General features: G+C 38.6%; 1 protein-coding gene and 1 long non-coding RNA gene across 7 annotated transcripts in view; one reads left to right on the top strand and one right to left on the bottom strand.

The window, feature by feature from the left end:
• The window catches only part of LOC140696437 (uncharacterized), a 77123-nt gene that overhangs the window by 56514 nt on the left and 3158 nt on the right, over positions 1-17451 (top strand). The gene's annotated exons all lie outside the window — the stretch shown is intronic.
• LANCL1 (LanC like glutathione S-transferase 1) overlaps positions 4130-17451 on the bottom strand; it is a 30733-nt gene continuing 17411 nt past the window's right edge. For all 5 annotated transcript variants that reach the window (XM_006205254.4, XM_015240104.3, XM_072961339.1 and 2 more), the window contains exons 5-10: positions 12059-12194; positions 11376-11522; positions 10381-10563; positions 8396-8572; positions 7849-7921; positions 4130-7253 (exon numbers count right to left, since the gene is read on the bottom strand). In XM_006205254.4, coding sequence (XP_006205316.1) covers positions 7177-7253; positions 7849-7921; positions 8396-8572; positions 10381-10563; positions 11376-11522; positions 12059-12194 — 793 coding nt within the window. In that variant the 3' untranslated portion in view covers positions 4130-7176. The remainder of the gene's footprint in view (positions 7254-7848; positions 7922-8395; positions 8573-10380; positions 10564-11375; positions 11523-12058; positions 12195-17451) is intronic.

Here is a 17451-nt window from a genome sequence, read left to right as displayed (position 1 = left end):
GGCTATTAAAGCAGATTCTTTTATACACCAGTGTATCTTTATATACTGGTGACTTCGTTGGTCTTGATTGGGCCCTAGAATTTGCATTTCTAACAAGTTCCAGGTAAAGCTAAGCAACGTTGCTGGGCCAGAGGCTCCACTTTGAGAACCAACAGTCTGAGAATGTTAATTCACAATTTTTGGCTTGAGTGCCCAGTAGTCAGTCACATCATTAACTGAATTAGGAAATTCAGCTGAAGGAGCAACCTGGAGAAGTGACAGGTAGAAAGATGATGAATTTGGCTTCTTCAAGGAAACAGAAGAAAAGGCCATCAAGGCCAGACCCTACAGAAGGTCTGTTAATACATTTCAATAAGATACGAACAAAACTCAGGTTTTAACCTGGCAGGTAAGAACTGGTAAAAGATAAAATCTGCTGTCCATTCACTGTAATAAGTGGTAGAAAATGCGTTGGTTATGTGAATCATCTTATCTTGGATCAGTTCTGGTACAGAACACCTGGGGAATATGCTTATGTGAGGAGGAGTGTATGACCACACTCACTTGTATCAGCCTTTCAGCTTAGGAGTTGAGAACTAATTTTTTCTGTTCCTAGTGATGTTTCCAAGCTTCCTGGTTCAGCCTTGTTCTTATGCACTTACATGTCTCTGGATAAATGACCTCTGAGGCGCTATGGATCCACACCACTTTATGAAATTCTCATTTAGGAAACATGGCAAATGACAGATGATGGAAAATAAGGGTAAATAACACTTCTGGTATACACTTACTACTCAGAACACGCTAAAAAAAATGGAGAAAGGAATGTGATTGATCTGCTTTTGTGTTTAAAACACCTTTAAAAATTGGCTGGCTAATCATAACTCCTTGTAAATTCTTAACAAGGGGCAGAAGGCTCTAATTTTCTTCATACAAACCTTGATTCTAGAAGACGCAAATTAATTATTTAGTATAGATTATCTTCCATATGATTCTCATATTACCAGAAGCTTATGATTCCTTGGAAAGATTCCAAGTCCTTGGCAAAATTTCCATTAAAATTTTTAAAATTATAAACACATATTTGTTCCAAGTCCATTTCTTTCACTTGCTGCAATCACCATCACATGAAATTGATCACCTTTGCCTTGACATTATTTGGAATTGTGTCACATCAGAAATCAGACTTCAATTATTCCAGCTCTTTCATGCTCTCACTGCTAGTGCATGTGCTCTTTGATCATACACATCAACTGGTCCTTTCAACTCATCAGTCAGCTCTTGGCCTGCCTGCCTTCTGCACTGAGTCGGGATTCTGTGATGCATTATCTAGTCCCATGGTACCCAAAGGCTCTGTGGCCAGCAGCACGGGCATCGTCTGGGAGCTTGTTGGAAATGCAGAATCTCAGGCCCATCAGACTGGTATTTTAGAATCATTTTAACAAGATTCCCAATGATTTGTATACGCATGTGGTGGAGAAGCCCCAAACTCAATGTTTCTTTCAAGTTTCTTTGATTCTCATACACTTCTGTCTTTCCCTTTTCATTACTCACCCAAATCCAGTCCTTTTGAGGTTCCATATCTCGTTGAAATCACTTATTTATATTTATCTTCAGATTTAAACAGTCTTTTGTGAGCAGATGTCACCTTACACTCCTAATCCTAGCTAAATGCTGTACCTATCACATTCTAGCAGCACCGTTAACATTGTTTGAAGTCCTTCAAATTAATTGCTGTGTAGGTCATGAGCCAATTACTAAGGTGCTCTAGCAGATTGATTGAGCTATCTCTTCAAAAATATTTGCATTTTTACAGGATTCCTAAAGAAAATGGATTTAACCTAAACCATTCATAAATCTAATGCTGGTTTTTTGAGAAGTTCACTGAGGATAAGTGACTTTTTGTCCTCAAGTTTTCTTCCACCTACACCGAAGTGATCCAAATGAAAGAACCCTGAGTGCTTCTGCACTGGCTGAGTGGCTTTAAAACATCTTCTCCCTGCAGAAGTACTGAACTCCAATATCTCCAAATATAGACAGAAACCACAGGTCACAGGAGAGGCTTGAACACATTTGAAATCTGTGGAACAGGGGAAAGACTAGCTGGGGGATTAACAGGAGTAGGAGAACTGATTTCCTTGTAACTGCTTGTCTCTTCCCCATCTTCCTCACCAGACTCTGAGCTGACAGAGGAGGGATGTATATCTTATGCACACAGAATGCCCCACCAGGCATCTTGCATACAACATACCCGTGTTTAAAGAATTTGGGGGATGAATGGTTTTAAAGCATTGCTCATGGCATGAGTAAATAAAATGGCACCTCTGCAGCATATAGTCAGATGGTGCCAGCAGTTTGGATTATATCAGCAAGGGGGTGATGTTAATTCCTGAATGCTGAATCTGGAGAGAACAATCAATATTAATTATCAACTTTCACTCTGAACCACATCAGTATTTCTCTGGTTACAAATACCTTTCATAATATCCCAGCTCCATTAGAGAAGAGAAATTAGGCAACTGTGACACTACTTTATAAACTGATTTATCTGGAGCCCTGCCTTTGCCTGCGTAATGACTAAGTGCCCCACAAATGCTTTCCCTGACGCGTATTTGTAGAGTGATAGAACATTAGCTGCAGATTCAATGTCACCATGGTTATAATTTGCATGTGAATGAAAAGTTAACATAATGTAGAAATGTGAAATTAAACTGGTTGACTGTGAGCAGTAGTCCTGCTAAGATCCATTCATCTATCCTCATTATTTCACCTCTTGCCTTATTGTGTTTGCTGCTTTCTCCTATTATTCATGAAATTGTCAGATAAATCCCAGAGGAGGCACTAGCACATGGCTTCTGGAAAAGTGTTTGGAGAGCTTATGTTATGGGACCAGTGACGCCAACATGTTCTCCATTTTAAAACGCCAGCGTTCCCTTGCCTTGTTTATTGACCCTCAGCTTCAGAAGGAAGAGGGGGAATTTGGATGGGAAATAGAATAAGAAAGCAAATTATCAGGAGGCTGACTTGTAGGTTTTTCTCAGTTTAAATGATACTTATAAAAGTAGAGAATACATGAGACTTTTAGTAACACTGAATCCACAGTGGGAACTATCTTGGGAAAACAACTGACATAATGATTATTATTCTATTCAGAGACTATGAGGAGAAGCAGGGAGGCAAAGGTCTTTTCTAATGCAAAATTCAGGAAAAAATAAACCAAACTACTATGGGTAAGTCACAGGAGATGAATTATGTCTTCAAGTTTTGTTTGCTCATGAGGTTACAATTGTGGTGCAATTTAAAGTGCTTGTCATTATTTTTCTTCCAGTAGGAAGATGAGTCAGGGAACAGTAAACCAGAAAGCAGATCTCGCTGGCTTTACCTGCTGAAATGTGATCTTGTGGAAAGTTAGGGGGAATGCTCCAAGCATCACTTTGGAGTCTCTGGGTGGCCTCTGCAAAGCACTGTCCTCTCATACCTCCTTGTCCACATCTAAAGATGTGATGCCACCATCTATACCTTTATTCAATCAGAAGAGCAAAATAAAAATAACTGCATTTATTCTTAGTATTATGAGTCATTCAAGCAATAGGCAGGTGAAATGAAGGGCATTTTAATCTTATGTACCAGGGGACAAAATGTAGTTTGGATGTGAAAACAAGTATTTTATAGTTTGACAAGTTTTGGTGAGCTTGGTGACACTAAGCAGCTGTGTCATGAAAAGCAGCAGCATAGCCACGCCAGGTGGTTCGGCAGAACTCCTTTCTAACCTCTGCACACGCATTTTATGATTATGCCTCACTTAATCTCTCCCCCTCTTTTCAAAGTTCCTTTCAGAATTGGTCAGCTGGGAAATTAATTTCTAGAATTAGACTTTGTTACTAACCGCAGGCTGGATTCTCATATGTATGAGATAGTTAATATACTGCTCTGCTTGAAGCCTGGTAGGTTCCTCCTAATTCTATAACAATCAGATTTTAAATATTTTCCTGTAATAAATTTTTACTTTCATAAAATTGACCCAATAATGAAGAAAAAGTCAGGAGGAAACCCTAGGGAATGAGGGTATAGAGAAAAGGCAGCATTTACCATTGAAGGAAAATATTTCCTAAGCTTAAACCAGAGCAAACAAAAAGCACATGACAATAGATAGTCCTAATAAAATTTTATTGAGAACCAGTAAGTTAAATCCTTTACAGAACATAGAAATACATATGATCCCAGCCCTTTCCAATAAATGGCAATGTAACATTGGCGTAGGATCCCTGAACATCCCGAACACTTTGCTTTACACCTGTAGGAGAGCAACAGCTCTTCTACAGCTTAACAATACAGAAACGGGGTGCTCTGACCTACTGCGGGGAAGCAGAACTGGAATTAGAATTCAGTATGAATAGTGAAAGGACTACAGATGAGTTGGAGTAGCCAAAGGAGTAGATGAATAAATGTTTACTCTTCACGTTTTGTATTTCAAACTCAGATACAAAAAGGCTGGGCATCATAAGATCAGGCACAAACTGACCTGAGGACACAGGAGCAAAGTCTATCTCTCAATTCAGTTATGCAGGGAAGTGGTAAAAAGAGAGAAAATGGCCACTTTTACCTAATACTCTACCCAACACAATACCAAATAACTGGAACTGACATCAGAGATGAAAAGGGAGCCAAATGGCTCTAAGGATTACAGACTTCTTGATGGGACCAAAGCTCAATGGGACTGATGTAAATAATTGATCATGCTGTTCACTGAAACACATGACAGGATAAATGAATACTGCTCAGTAAGGTTTTAAAGCTTTGCTACTTAGTCTTTGCATGGAGATGAGAGATACCTATTGAGTATTTTTTGGGAAACGATTTTGGGAAAGTTTTTTTTTTTTTAACCAAAAAGATATCTGAGGGAAAAATGATGTAAGAGAAATAGAACCAAAATGATACTTCTTCTCAAAACTAAGAAAGGTTCTTGGTGTAAGAAAGTGTAGAAGTTTCTTTCCATCTCTATCATGGTGTTAGGGCATTAGTCTGAGTTTTACAGCCTTTGCCTGAGTTTAAAATTCTATCCAACTTTCTTAGCTCTTAAACATAAATAAAATGACAGCACAAATACAAAATCCTGCCAGTTTAATAACTCATAAAAAGCTAAAAAAAGAAACCTCAATTGGATTTGTATTAATAAATTTGTTAATGGATGACAGTAGTTAAATTGCAATCCAAATATGAACAAAAGTCTTACTCAAAATGTTCTTCAACCTACCTCGGTATCTTCCTAGGGCTAAATTAATCAAGATGTTTGGAGCACTGTGATCAGTTTCCCCTGGTTAAGAGAAAATGTTTTGCTCTTTTTTCCTTATATACTATACTAGCTAAAAGTGCAGGTATGGTAGAGTAAGACAATTTACTAAACCCAATGGTCTTTATTCTTTCAAGTTGGACCCCCAGCCAAAGGCAAATTAGCTTTACCGTGAACACTGACATCGTTGATCTAAATGTTCACGGGAAAGGCACATCGTGTACACAGCTTACCAGCAGCACTTCAGAAATCTGAGAGGCACAAGGTTATCCCCAACCAGCACAAGTCACAGAGGAATAAGGTAATCCTAGGAACTGAGCAGTGGGCTGTGTTTTAGATCCTACTGTCGGTAGCCTTTAAAGGGTCAATTTCCAATATTGGCTATTTTGGTGCTAAATGGAAAATAACAGGGGATTGCTACCGACAGGAACCAGCATACACGCAGTGGGGATTTGGTTCAAAGTTCCAATAAAAATAGCATGTTTTTGTGACTGAGGGAGCCATAAAATAGGCACATTTAAAATTCTTAGACCTCATTTTTTAAAGTTGCAAGATGTTCCAAAATCAGTCAAAACACACAGACTATAAACAAGCCTGGGAAAGTCAGCATTGGCAGGAGGAGGAATGGGGGCTGATGAGCCAAAACATTTGTACAGAATTTGAAGCACCACGGATTCTTCATCTACCACATAAATGCCCAATCCTGAAGGCTCAGAAATGGATGAATGTTAAAGCCTAGAATATGCAAAGAGACAGGATCCATTTGTTCTAAGTGTGATCACTGGATAATACCTCCTCATAAACAGCATTTATATCAAAGCTTCAGTGTTTTTGTTGAGGTTACTGACTATATAGCACCCCTCTCCCATTTTAAACAGAAGTAGAACGCTTTCCTAATTAGTGAAAAGACTGTTATCTAGATAGACAGGCAGGACATATCTTAGGGCTTGTGCCAAGCAGCCAGCATTTTACAAAGCATAGTCACTGCAAAGTTAGTAACTAACACAAGTCAAAGTTTAGAAGGTCAGTTAGACAGGGTGGACTCAAATCCTAGGTCACAACTTATTCACACATAGAAAACTCATTTCCTGATCTTATATTAATTCCAGAGAACAAATAAATGTATGTAAGTAGTTCCAAAACACACTAGCTTATTTTAGAGAAAACAATAACCTGTTTTTGTCAGCTTATCTTGAACTAATCTTCAAATCAGAATTTTCACAATGACCATCACATTTCAGAAGTTTTTGATAAAGATGTTGGATTACAGAGCCTGGATGCTCTGCTAACAAAGAGGCAAATCTCAAAAAGTGTGTTTACTTCTAGTTTAAATAAGCATTGTGAATTTGAAAAATGGTGTCTAGGTCCCTAGCCCAGTTGGCAACTCTTTCAGTATTTGCCCTGGAAGCACAGAGTCATATTTTTGTCCCCTTTCATAATCAACCACCTAGAGAAAAGCAAAGTCATAAACTATCATAAAAAATACTAAAGAGAAGAAGTGGAGGACAACATCCAACAATAATCACGTATTTATCTTCATTTACATTTAGTTTCTTCTAAACATTTTTAGAATAGTGACAGACGTTTATATTTATAAGCTTAAGTAAGAATACGGTTGCCTCAAAGGTCTGAAATAGATACATATATGCCCTCAAAATAGTACACATATCGCCTATCCTCTCTTTAGGAGAAGAATGAAATTAAAGTTAATTAAGCATTCCTTGGATACTTTAAAGTAAAAGTAAATGATAAAAAAGGAACTGACCTAATGACAAATTCTGAGGAAAAAATCAACTAAATCAAGTACACAGTTTGACTCTTGTTCCTTGAAAAGCAATGAACACTTTAGCCCAGGTCTGATACACAGAAAGGCGCATGCAGTGAGTCGCAGGGGGCGGACTTTCTTTTTACAGTTCAAATGCAGGGAACCTGGCTTTTGTGGGCACCAGCAGGTCAGCCAGGAAATATATTGTTCCAGCCATTCCTGAATGAAAAGAAACAGGCACAAGTTATTACACAAAGTGATACATAGAGGCATGAACGATATTAATGTAAATGATTTGAATGAAGTGGGCATCTGTTTATATTTATATACGGTGCAGCTCAACATTAGAGGAGATCACTAGTGAGGTGCTCAGCCTCTTTATCCAGGAGGAAGACAGGAGGGAGAGTGGACCCAGACAAGTTCAAGGCGCAGCCCTGCCGTTTACCATTATGTGAGCTCCTTCACTGTGGCCCTACTTACCTGTCTGAGCCTAAGAAACCTCACCTGTGTGACATGAGGATAATAATGTATGCTTTTGCTAAGATGATTTATGATGACATCTGCAAAATGCCCAGCAAGTCCCTGGCTCTACAAACAGTAATTACCATAATGAATCCTAGTACTGGGTCTGTGGTGGTCCATGCGCTAACTGATTGTGAATACTGAGTTATCGTATTAGGAAATAAAGAAGTAGTTTAAGAAATAACTATAAAATTAATTTGTTGATAAAACTAAAATACAAAAATACATTAATTCCTAAGCAGAGAAGCAAATGTTGATACTAAAAGGCAACCAAGCAATGTGTGAAAAATACCTTCAAAGAGGGAGAAGGGGGTATCTGGTGTTCTGCATCCGTGTTCTCCGTAATCTAAGCACCATTCAGCAAACTGAAAATGAGACCAAGTTAAATTACTGAAGTGATTTCTTCTACAGACCCCCAAAAATTGAGTGATTGTCCCTAAGAATTACTCTGAAAAGTAAAAAACTATCCCCATAGCAGGGAAAGGGGTTAATGCAGAGAAACAGCTGGACTAAAAGAGAGTACGAAGCATGGGAGGAATTTAATGAGCTGTCTGAGCCACGTCTCCAAGGTTGTCAAAGGAGAGCCATGTGTCCAAGGTTGTCAAAGGAGAAAGAAAGGGACAAAACCACCCTACATCTCCATAAACGCTGTTGAGTAGAATTATATCCTTTTTTTTAAAAAAAAGCTAATTCAACTGAATAGCTTTGAAGGTTTGCTTAAACTGTGTTTGTTCTATAGACTTATGGTTTAAAAAAAATGAATTAAATCAGATTCATCAGAGACCCTTCCACACCCTCCTGGGCGAAGTTGCCTTCTTTTGGGTGCTTCTGCCTCCTACCTTGCAGGCCCTGTACAGGTACTTGGCGTCCCGTGTGAGGTTGTACAGCGTCAGGAAGGCGTAGGCGTTCCCTGCAGCGCCGTGGCAAAGCCCGTACCCCTTCTTCAGCAGCCCGTGCTGCCAGATCACTTCGGCACACTGATAGGCATCGTTGAGATAGCGTTCCTCTCGGAACACCTGCATAGTTAAGGGACACAGTTTTATTACAGGGGGTATAAAAGAAATGTCTACTGACATTCTTTCCTGATAGGAGAGGAAGAGAGACAAGGTAAGAGAGGAAGGAGGCAGGTGGCTTGGCAAGAAAGGATAAGGAGTTTAGAGCCAGAGAGATGCATTATATCAGTGGGGACAAACTGCAGTAATTCATTAGCTTTGCTTTATTTGTTTTTAAATATGAAACTGGGCATGGCTTTGTCTGCATGGTCTGAGTTTTGTGTGTGTGTGTGTGTGTGTGTGTGCGCGCGCGTGCTGGTGTACGTGGGTGTCGTTGGTGAAGTTGCCTTATTTTACTTGCAATCTGCTGTTATCATTAGTCACTTTCCAAAATACACTCCACTGCCTTCTCTGTAACATGATGCCCTTCACTATTAGGAATTTGCTTTACATACTGGAGAAGAAAGTGTTTATAAAATTGATTATAAAAACTGATTGGATTAAAAACATTATACTTTGTTGGAAAAAGAGGTACACCTTTACAATCTATTGTGGACTCCTATATTTTGATCAAAGACTTGAGAAATATTTTCTCTGAGTAGACATTTTTAATATCTCACTATAAACTAAGTAGAATAAGACAGTTTTAAGTGTTTCCAATATATAAAACTTTCTGAAAGCAAAAATACTAAGAGGTTATTTAGACTATGAGATGCCTATTTACAGTCTATAGATTTAAAATTTGTGGATTTGGCATCAATGACCATAGATACCTGGCTTACTTCCATTTATTCCCCTCAAATAAAAACCTTTTCTTCTTTGATTGTGGCTTTTCCATTAGAATGCTTTTAAGAAGTGGCATTTGCATTTTTTATTATGGTAAAATATACATAATATAAAAGTTATCATTTTAATCATTTAAAGTGTACAATTCAGTAGCACTGATTACATTTAAAGTGTTGTATAACTATCACTATTTATTTCCAAAACTTTCCAAACATCCAAACCAGAATCTCTGTACTCATTAAGCAATAATCTACCTCCCCATCTGCCCCCAGCCTCTAGTAACTTTTATTCTACTTTCTTTCTCTATGAATTTGCCTGTTCTAGATACCTCATGCTAAACATCACATCATAGAAGTGGAATATTACAGTATTTGTCCTTTTGTATCTGGCTTATTTCACTTGGTATAATATTTTTGAGGCTCATGCATATTGTAGTATGGATCAGAAGTTTGTTCTTATTCATGGCCGAATAATATTCCATTTTGCATATACACCATATTTTGTCCACTCATCTGCTGATGGACACTTGGACTGTTTCTACTTTTTGGCTACTGTGAATAACGCTGCCATGGAACACTGGTGTACAGGCATCTGTTTGAATCCTTGTTTTTACTTCTTTTGGACATATACCTAGGAGTGCAATTGCTGGATCCTATGTTAATTCAATGTTTAATTTTTTGAGGAACTGCCAAACTGCTTTCTGTAGCACATGACCACAGCAATGCACTAGGAGAACTCTTTCTATTTTTAATTAAGCTCCCTGGATACTTATCTTGGCTTGGCCACTGATGCTATCTATAATCTTGGCTACTCTACTTGTCAGCGAGGCAGGCTCCTGTTCTATGAAGTAATGTCTGCTATGGTGCAGATGGATACTGTCAGAGTGAATTATAATCCATCTAGCAAAGTGATTTTAGGTCCAACAAGTGATATATATATATATATGTATATCTCAATATATCAAGGATTATATAAAAATTAATTGAATTACAGAATTTTATATTATGTTTTCCAATTTATTTCTAAAATGAGAAAATTCGTAGTACCTTATAGGCCTGAAGGAGCATGTAGATTACCCCAGGGGAACCATGGCACCAGTGGACTAGCAGATCTCGAGTATCGCCCACACAGGGAGGGTAATTGCCAGAAGGGAATTTCAGCTGGCAGACATAGTCTACACTGGGCTTGACCAGACTGTGTAACTTCGCATGGCTCACTTGAAGGCTGGGCTAAAAATGAGAAAGAGAATTATTAGTTCTGTTGAAGCAAACAGACCTTCCCAAGCCTCAGGGATGAGTTTTAAACCAGAAAGAGAACATGACTGAAGGGAGTTTAAAGTCATTAAGAGGTTTTGGATTCTACCCATTTTTTTCAGCTACTGGAACAAACTAAAATTAGGCTCTCAGTTAACACTTGGAGCCTTATGTATGTATTATTTTTCAGTATTTATTGTTATCTACATACATATAAATAATTTTCCTAAGCCAATATTAAGAATGTAAGAGAAGTTTCCTATAGTTTTAATACCATAAACATACTGTTGGGCATAGCATATTCAGCTATTTTTCATGTAAGTTACAAAATCCATTGAAAAAGCTCCTTAGCTTTGCTCTCTGAGTGAGCTTTAGGCAGCATATCCTCTTGGGTTTTCTATTGATTTTGTTCTTACTCCTGGAATTTGTTCATGGGTTGTGCCTTATAATGTGGAGTAATACTAACACGAGGCATCTGCCGAGAGAGCAGAGCAGAAGGGCACTTCACATGGAGGAAGAGGTCGAAACACCGTAGTCTGCACAACTGGACGAGGTAGGCAAGCATGGTCATCTACGACTCAAGCATCATCTCAAAGTGCAGCGCCTTTACATGTGCACACTTTACATGCACCTCGGCAAACGTTGCTCTTGTTTGTTTAGGCCATGTAATTACCAGGGGAGTGATACAGTTGTGGACAGAATGAAAACTAGAGCTGGAGCACCTGTCTTCTCCTCCTAGCAGGCACTGTCAGGATGCACATTTCAGTCTCACCATCATCACCTCTTACCTGCATCAGGTAGTAATAAATTCCTGCCAGGCCATGAGCAGCCCCCACATAATATTCTTGGTACCATTCATACATCAGTGGAGTCTTGTCCGTGAACTTTCTCTTTCTAGCTAGGTTTTCTCCAGAGGTTAAGACTGTTTCACAAATCTAGTGGGAGAAAACCAACTGAAATAAGGAAAGAACCAGAATAGAGGTAAAGAACTTTTTGCTAAGAGGTGCTGGGGAACATGGCAAATTAGACACCATCTTATGGCCACGGATGGGCACAGTTTGATTTTGTAGTCAGAAAAGCACATGTGGCTATTCTGCCTAACAGAGGGACGCTCCAGAAGATTCTGAACTCTTTTCACTACCTCTCACAAAAATTCACCTGTCAAAGGAAAGCAAAACTCCTTCAGGCACAAATGGGACACCTGCACCTAGGAAGGGAAATCTGGCCCTTAGCTTTGCATGGGCTCCAAATTCTCAGATGGAGCAGCTGGACTTCTTACTCTGAGTCACTCTGTTTCCAACAGCAATCTACGTGAAGCTCCTGGTTCCCGGTTCATGCCTGACCTTCAGAGGTTAAGATACACCTTACCTTCCAGGCACCTGGGATGTGCTAACTAGGAAATGAAGCCATAATTGAGGCAGATAGTAAGTGGGATCCTAGAAAGACTACAAAAAGTACAAAAACGTGGTACCTGCTGAATGTGGCTTTGAGGAATCTTTTCCACTCCAAAATTCTTATTCACAAAAAGAAGAGCATAGATATAGCCAATTCGTCCATAAAGCATTTCATTTGGAGCATGTGGATCAATCTTATTTAGGTGAATTAGCCTGGGAATAAAAACACATGCCTAAGATAATGTGAAAGGGATCAGGCAGTGGTAAATACTTAAAGATGGTATGTTTAAAACACACACATACAAATATATGTATGTGATTATATATATACATGTATGAAGTTATTATATATTACTTTAAATATATAATAGTATAATATATAAGATAGAAATATTTTAGTATATTTACATATCATAACATTATATAATATCAAGTGGGCTGCCCCAGACCACAAAGGGTAATCAGGGTTCAAAGATTAACCCTCATCTAAATTTGTTTTCTTCAGTTCACAGTGGACCTCACAGATAAGAAATTTAGAGAAAGAAGGAACTCATGAGAACGGCTGAGGCCACCTGCAGCCTCCCTAGTCCCTCACGGCAGCATGCCCCAAGACCGGCAGTTGGGGTCAGAGAAGCTAAGAGTTGCTGACTATTATAGCATTCAGCCTGAGGACAGGACTAAGTCAACACTCAAAAGGCCATCTATGTCCATAAAATGAAATGCTTGCGCTGCACCCCAGTTGTCCCCTTGACTGGAGACCTCCTAAATGTGTCGTCCAGCCTAGCTGCACTGAAGTGTCTGCGCAGCAGCCTGGTCTACCACTGTTGATAACACACAGATGGCACAAAGGCATCAGTCTCCCTGACTCCTCTGTCTCTCAGTTTCTGGTCCTTCTTTTTCAGAAATAACCATGGTTATCAATTTCTTGCATATTCCTGGAATTATTTTATGCATATATAAGCATAAAGCTAATAAGCTACTTACCGACACATCTTGACAACCACTCCTTATCAGCACACACAGAATAGTCCATTCTTTATCACAGTTGCACAGTATTCCATTGAATGAATTTATTATAATTTATTAGCTCCCTATTGTTAGATTCAGTTCAGCTTCTCAAAAAAATTACTTGGGTTATTTTGGGTTGTGATTCCAGGTAGGATGGAGTAAGCATACTCCACCTGGCCTCTCCCAGTAAATGCAGCGCAAAACCTGGAGAGAATGCCTGAAGCAGCTATCTGTGGACTGAAAAGTGAACAGCAGCAGGCAGAATAGGGTGACCAGAATCTGAAGTGCTGCCAAACCAGTAGTGAATTTACTGTATCTTCCCTTCTGGTACTTCCTTGGCCCAAACTCAGGGCAGCCTGACCCTGGAAGTGGGCATCAGAGGGCTGACAGAGAGAGCCCAGAAGAAGCCCTTCAGCTCTTCCTCAAGGAAGGACAGGCTTAAAGGGAACTCTCACCATCAGAGAGAGTGGGTCAAACACCTCATTGTTCTTTATTTCTGTTTTTCTTTTCTCTGTTCTTTCACTTCCCAGGCCACAAGCAATCTCCTGGTAGCAGCAGAAGTGAAGGCAGGAGGAGCCAACACTCTGAGTGGGGGGCCTGTCCTACAGATTGAAGGGGCGGGTAGTCCCAGGATTGGGGGAAGGCTCATGGCTTCACTTCTTTTTCGAGCCTCCCCATCACTTGGCCCTAAGATGCAGGCATTTTTGTAGGATACATGTGGCTGAGTGGGGTCACCAAAAGCCTCAGATTTCTTTCCAGAGAAGCAAAACGGGAATCCCCGGGAACCAGAAAGTAGGTAGAGTTCACAGAGAGATAAGAGCTCAGGGAAGTGAAGCGACTGTACTTGCAGTCTGAATTCTGAGAATGAGCTTTTTTTTTTTTTTTTTTTTTGGTGGAGGGCAGCAAGTATGATAGATAGGGAAAACGTCTTTGCTATTTTAGATTTTTCATCACATGAAATTCTGAAAGCACATCGCAATTATCTATAAATTGTCCCTATACATTCAATGTGAGACCATTTAAATTATTAAAACAATTTAATTTTTTTGTGAAACCTGGCAAAATAATGTTAGTATACAAGAAAAGTATGAGATGAGACAGCCAGGGAATTCCAGAAAAGAGAAGTTATGAGAGGCCATTAGCCCTTCCAAAAAGTGACCTAACCTGAGATTGCCTTTGGCACTAAATATGCTATTTAATCTCTAATCTCTGTACTTTAACTTTCTCATCTATAAAATGAATAGTCCCTTCTAATTTAAAAATTTATTTTTTTAAAGTAGATAAGTATAAACAACACCTGCATATATATATATATATATATATATATATATATATATATCATCTAAGTTTATACACTAAAAATGGTTAATAAGTATTCAGAGTATCAAAAATCATACTCCTGGAGTGATTGGTTATATCTGAATTATTCTAACAAGGAATCAACATTCAGAGATACCTGTCACTTTAAAAAAACTTTATCAAAATCTACACTAGAAGATCTGATAAAAGCATAATAAGGAATGTTAGAAAATGGCTTTCATTGGTGGAACGGGGCGTGGAGATGGGTGGGAGGTCTGGGAGATGGTACAGGCTATACCACTGTTGGATGAGTAAGCTCTGAGAAGGGCCGAAGGACGACGTGGCTTCTCTGAGCCACAAGAACAGGGTAGAGACTAATGTGTGTATGTGTGTGTATCTTCTTCCTAAGAAATGTTTGCACATTTGGTAGAATCTGGTTAACTGCTTGTGCCTTCATTTACTCAGTGGTAAGGTTATAGCTGAGAGAATACACAGCCCCTATCGCTCATCTCTAGAAGCTGCCAATGTCTACAAACAACACAAACAAGCATACAAACACTTAACTGTTGCTGCCACCAAGCCATACATCAATAGGTACAGAGTCTTTGCTCTGAAGGAAGGTACTTGCGAAAGAGAAAATAATCCTTTCCCAACCCCTGCCCACCACTTCTACAAGCCTGTGGTGGTAGGAGGGGAAGACTTCATTAAAAATGAAGAAGACATGTTTTAATAAGCAGAATGAGATTTTAGTGACTAAAAAGGGCTGACAGTTATGAAAAATGACTGAGAAAAAGTTATAAGGGAACCTACTCCCCAGCAGCAAAGGGGGTTTTGAACAAGCATGGTTGGTTGCAGTTACTGACAAAGTTAAACTTTTCCATATTATACTTCAATCGATGGACACATCTCAAACTGGTTAAATACGCAAATACTGGCTCATATATATATTTTTTCCACTGCAAACACAGGCATTAAACTCACAGTGGAACAGTGGTTATGTTAGGAAGAGAGACACAGTGGTCAGAGGTTGCTATCATCTAATACCTTTTCTGACTTTTTCTCCCCAATGTCAACAGTGTTATCTGGGTGGTTATGGGCCTTTTTTTTCCTACTTCAATATCACATACACAGCTCCACCCCCCCCAATATTTTTAAAGAACTTAAAAGTATTTACTAAGAAAAATTCTATTTTTTTTTCATGTCAGAACTGGCAGGTCAGTAATGTTGAAACCTTAAGAAAATAAAATGTCTACTAGATATAAACTCAACTATTATAGTAAACAGAATGGACATCTCAGAGTTTTGATAAGAATTTATTACCAAGTTTTAATATAAATGAATCAAATTGCATAGAATTTACAGAATTCTATTGAAAAGAAAAAGCACTTTTGATTTACTTTTGTAAAGGGTATTGAAAAAGCTATTCAAAAAGGGAAAGGACTGTCAATTTTTAAACAAACACTGCTCTATGGAAGTTACTGAAAATAATTATTGCATTAGCTCCAATGATGTTCTCACCTAAATAAAATGTGCTTGAACCACTGAATTAGAAAACACCACTCCTTTACTTGCCAACTTTATGACCTGCGTTACCACTAGGTGGCGATACATAATTAGCATACCAATCATTTTGCCACCAAACTCATTTGCATCTGGAAAGCTCAAAGTAGATAGCAAGTACCTTTCAAATACTCAAAAATATTGTTCAGTGCATCTCATTAAGATAGTACTTAAGAAAGGAAGTATTTCATTTTTTTCCTTCTGGACTTGAATTCAAATCATTAAGACTGTTGGATCTAACTGGATCCAATTACTAAAGGTAGGACTTGCAGCTGCATGTTTTACGTGCTATATTCTTAAGATAAAATGAAGAAATAACAGCATTTATGAAACATAATGGTTATTTTATGTGTTTTCAGAAACTCTCAAACCTAGAAGCACATCACTGCAGCTCCATTTATTTGTTTTGCTATGTTGATATTAATAGCAACTGATCTTTAGAAGAGACAAGTCACTGAAATGTCACTGAAGGAAGAATAAAGATATAAAAACAGGATAATTCTGTTTCACTCCTAGCAATATTTCCCCAGGGCGTTACTGGGGAGAGTTTTTGCCTTTTATTATCAAAAAGAAGTCCTTTTCTTACTCCTGACACAACAAAAGAGAGAGGGTATACACTTTCTGACCAGAAAGCCTGAGTTCTTCATCACTCTAAGTACTGGCCCCAAAGCAAAATATATGTGAGGTTAGTCACTTAATTGGGCACAAAACAGGCAATGCTCTTTATTCGTGTAGTGGCACCAACTATCTATGCGTAGAAGGAAGGGAGAAAACAGACAGTATAAATCAAGCAGTACAAAGAACTAGTGCTATTCATTATCCTCCCTGCCACCTGCCTCAGCCAACTGCAGGACAATCTGAGCAGAAACACACACACACACACTCACTCACTCTCTCCCCCACTCTCTCTCACACTCACACTCCTTCTGGGGCATCAGAGACCCTTTCCAAGAAAAGTGTAAATGTTCTCTTCATGCTGAATACAACTTGGGGGTTTTAAATATATCTCTGGAAGCCCTAAAATTCTCAAAATTCCAAAGTTAAGAATCCTTACCTTAGGGAAACTCTGATTTCTTTGGATTTCAGTTTCTTTGTCTAAGGATTAGACTTTCCTTGATCACAAAGGCCCTTTTGGTTTCTATAACTAAACATTATTATTCTTAAAGACCACTATATTAAGAAAATCCAGGAAAGGGACGCTGAAATATGATGTTGGCAGTGGATACCATACAGAGACTTTGAGTGTCTGTGACATCTCAAAATGGCTGTGTGATATGAGGAAGAAGGTTAGGTAAAAAAGTAAGATAAATAAGTAGGTTTATTAAATAAATCATGACATCAAGTATTTTTGGATTTCCTGAAATTGAATTGAAAAGACTTAGAGATTCTTCCCCTAAAAGGGAGGAGATGTGAAAGTAATTTACAAATAATTCTTTTTTTCTGTTCTTCCATGAACTCCAGAAATCTAAGAAATCAAAGATGCCCCAAAACATACACCACAAGAGAAATGCAAATTAAAACAATAAGATACCAGTACATAACTATTAAAATGGCCAAAATCTGGAACACTGACAGTACCAAATGCTGATAAGGATGTGGAGCA

This window comes from Vicugna pacos, chromosome 5 (assembly GCF_048564905.1).
Source record: "Vicugna pacos chromosome 5, VicPac4, whole genome shotgun sequence".
Lineage (NCBI taxonomy): Eukaryota > Metazoa > Chordata > Mammalia > Artiodactyla > Camelidae > Vicugna > Vicugna pacos.
Note: the sequence above shows the minus strand (reverse complement) of the source record. Positions and strands in the feature narration are given on the sequence as shown.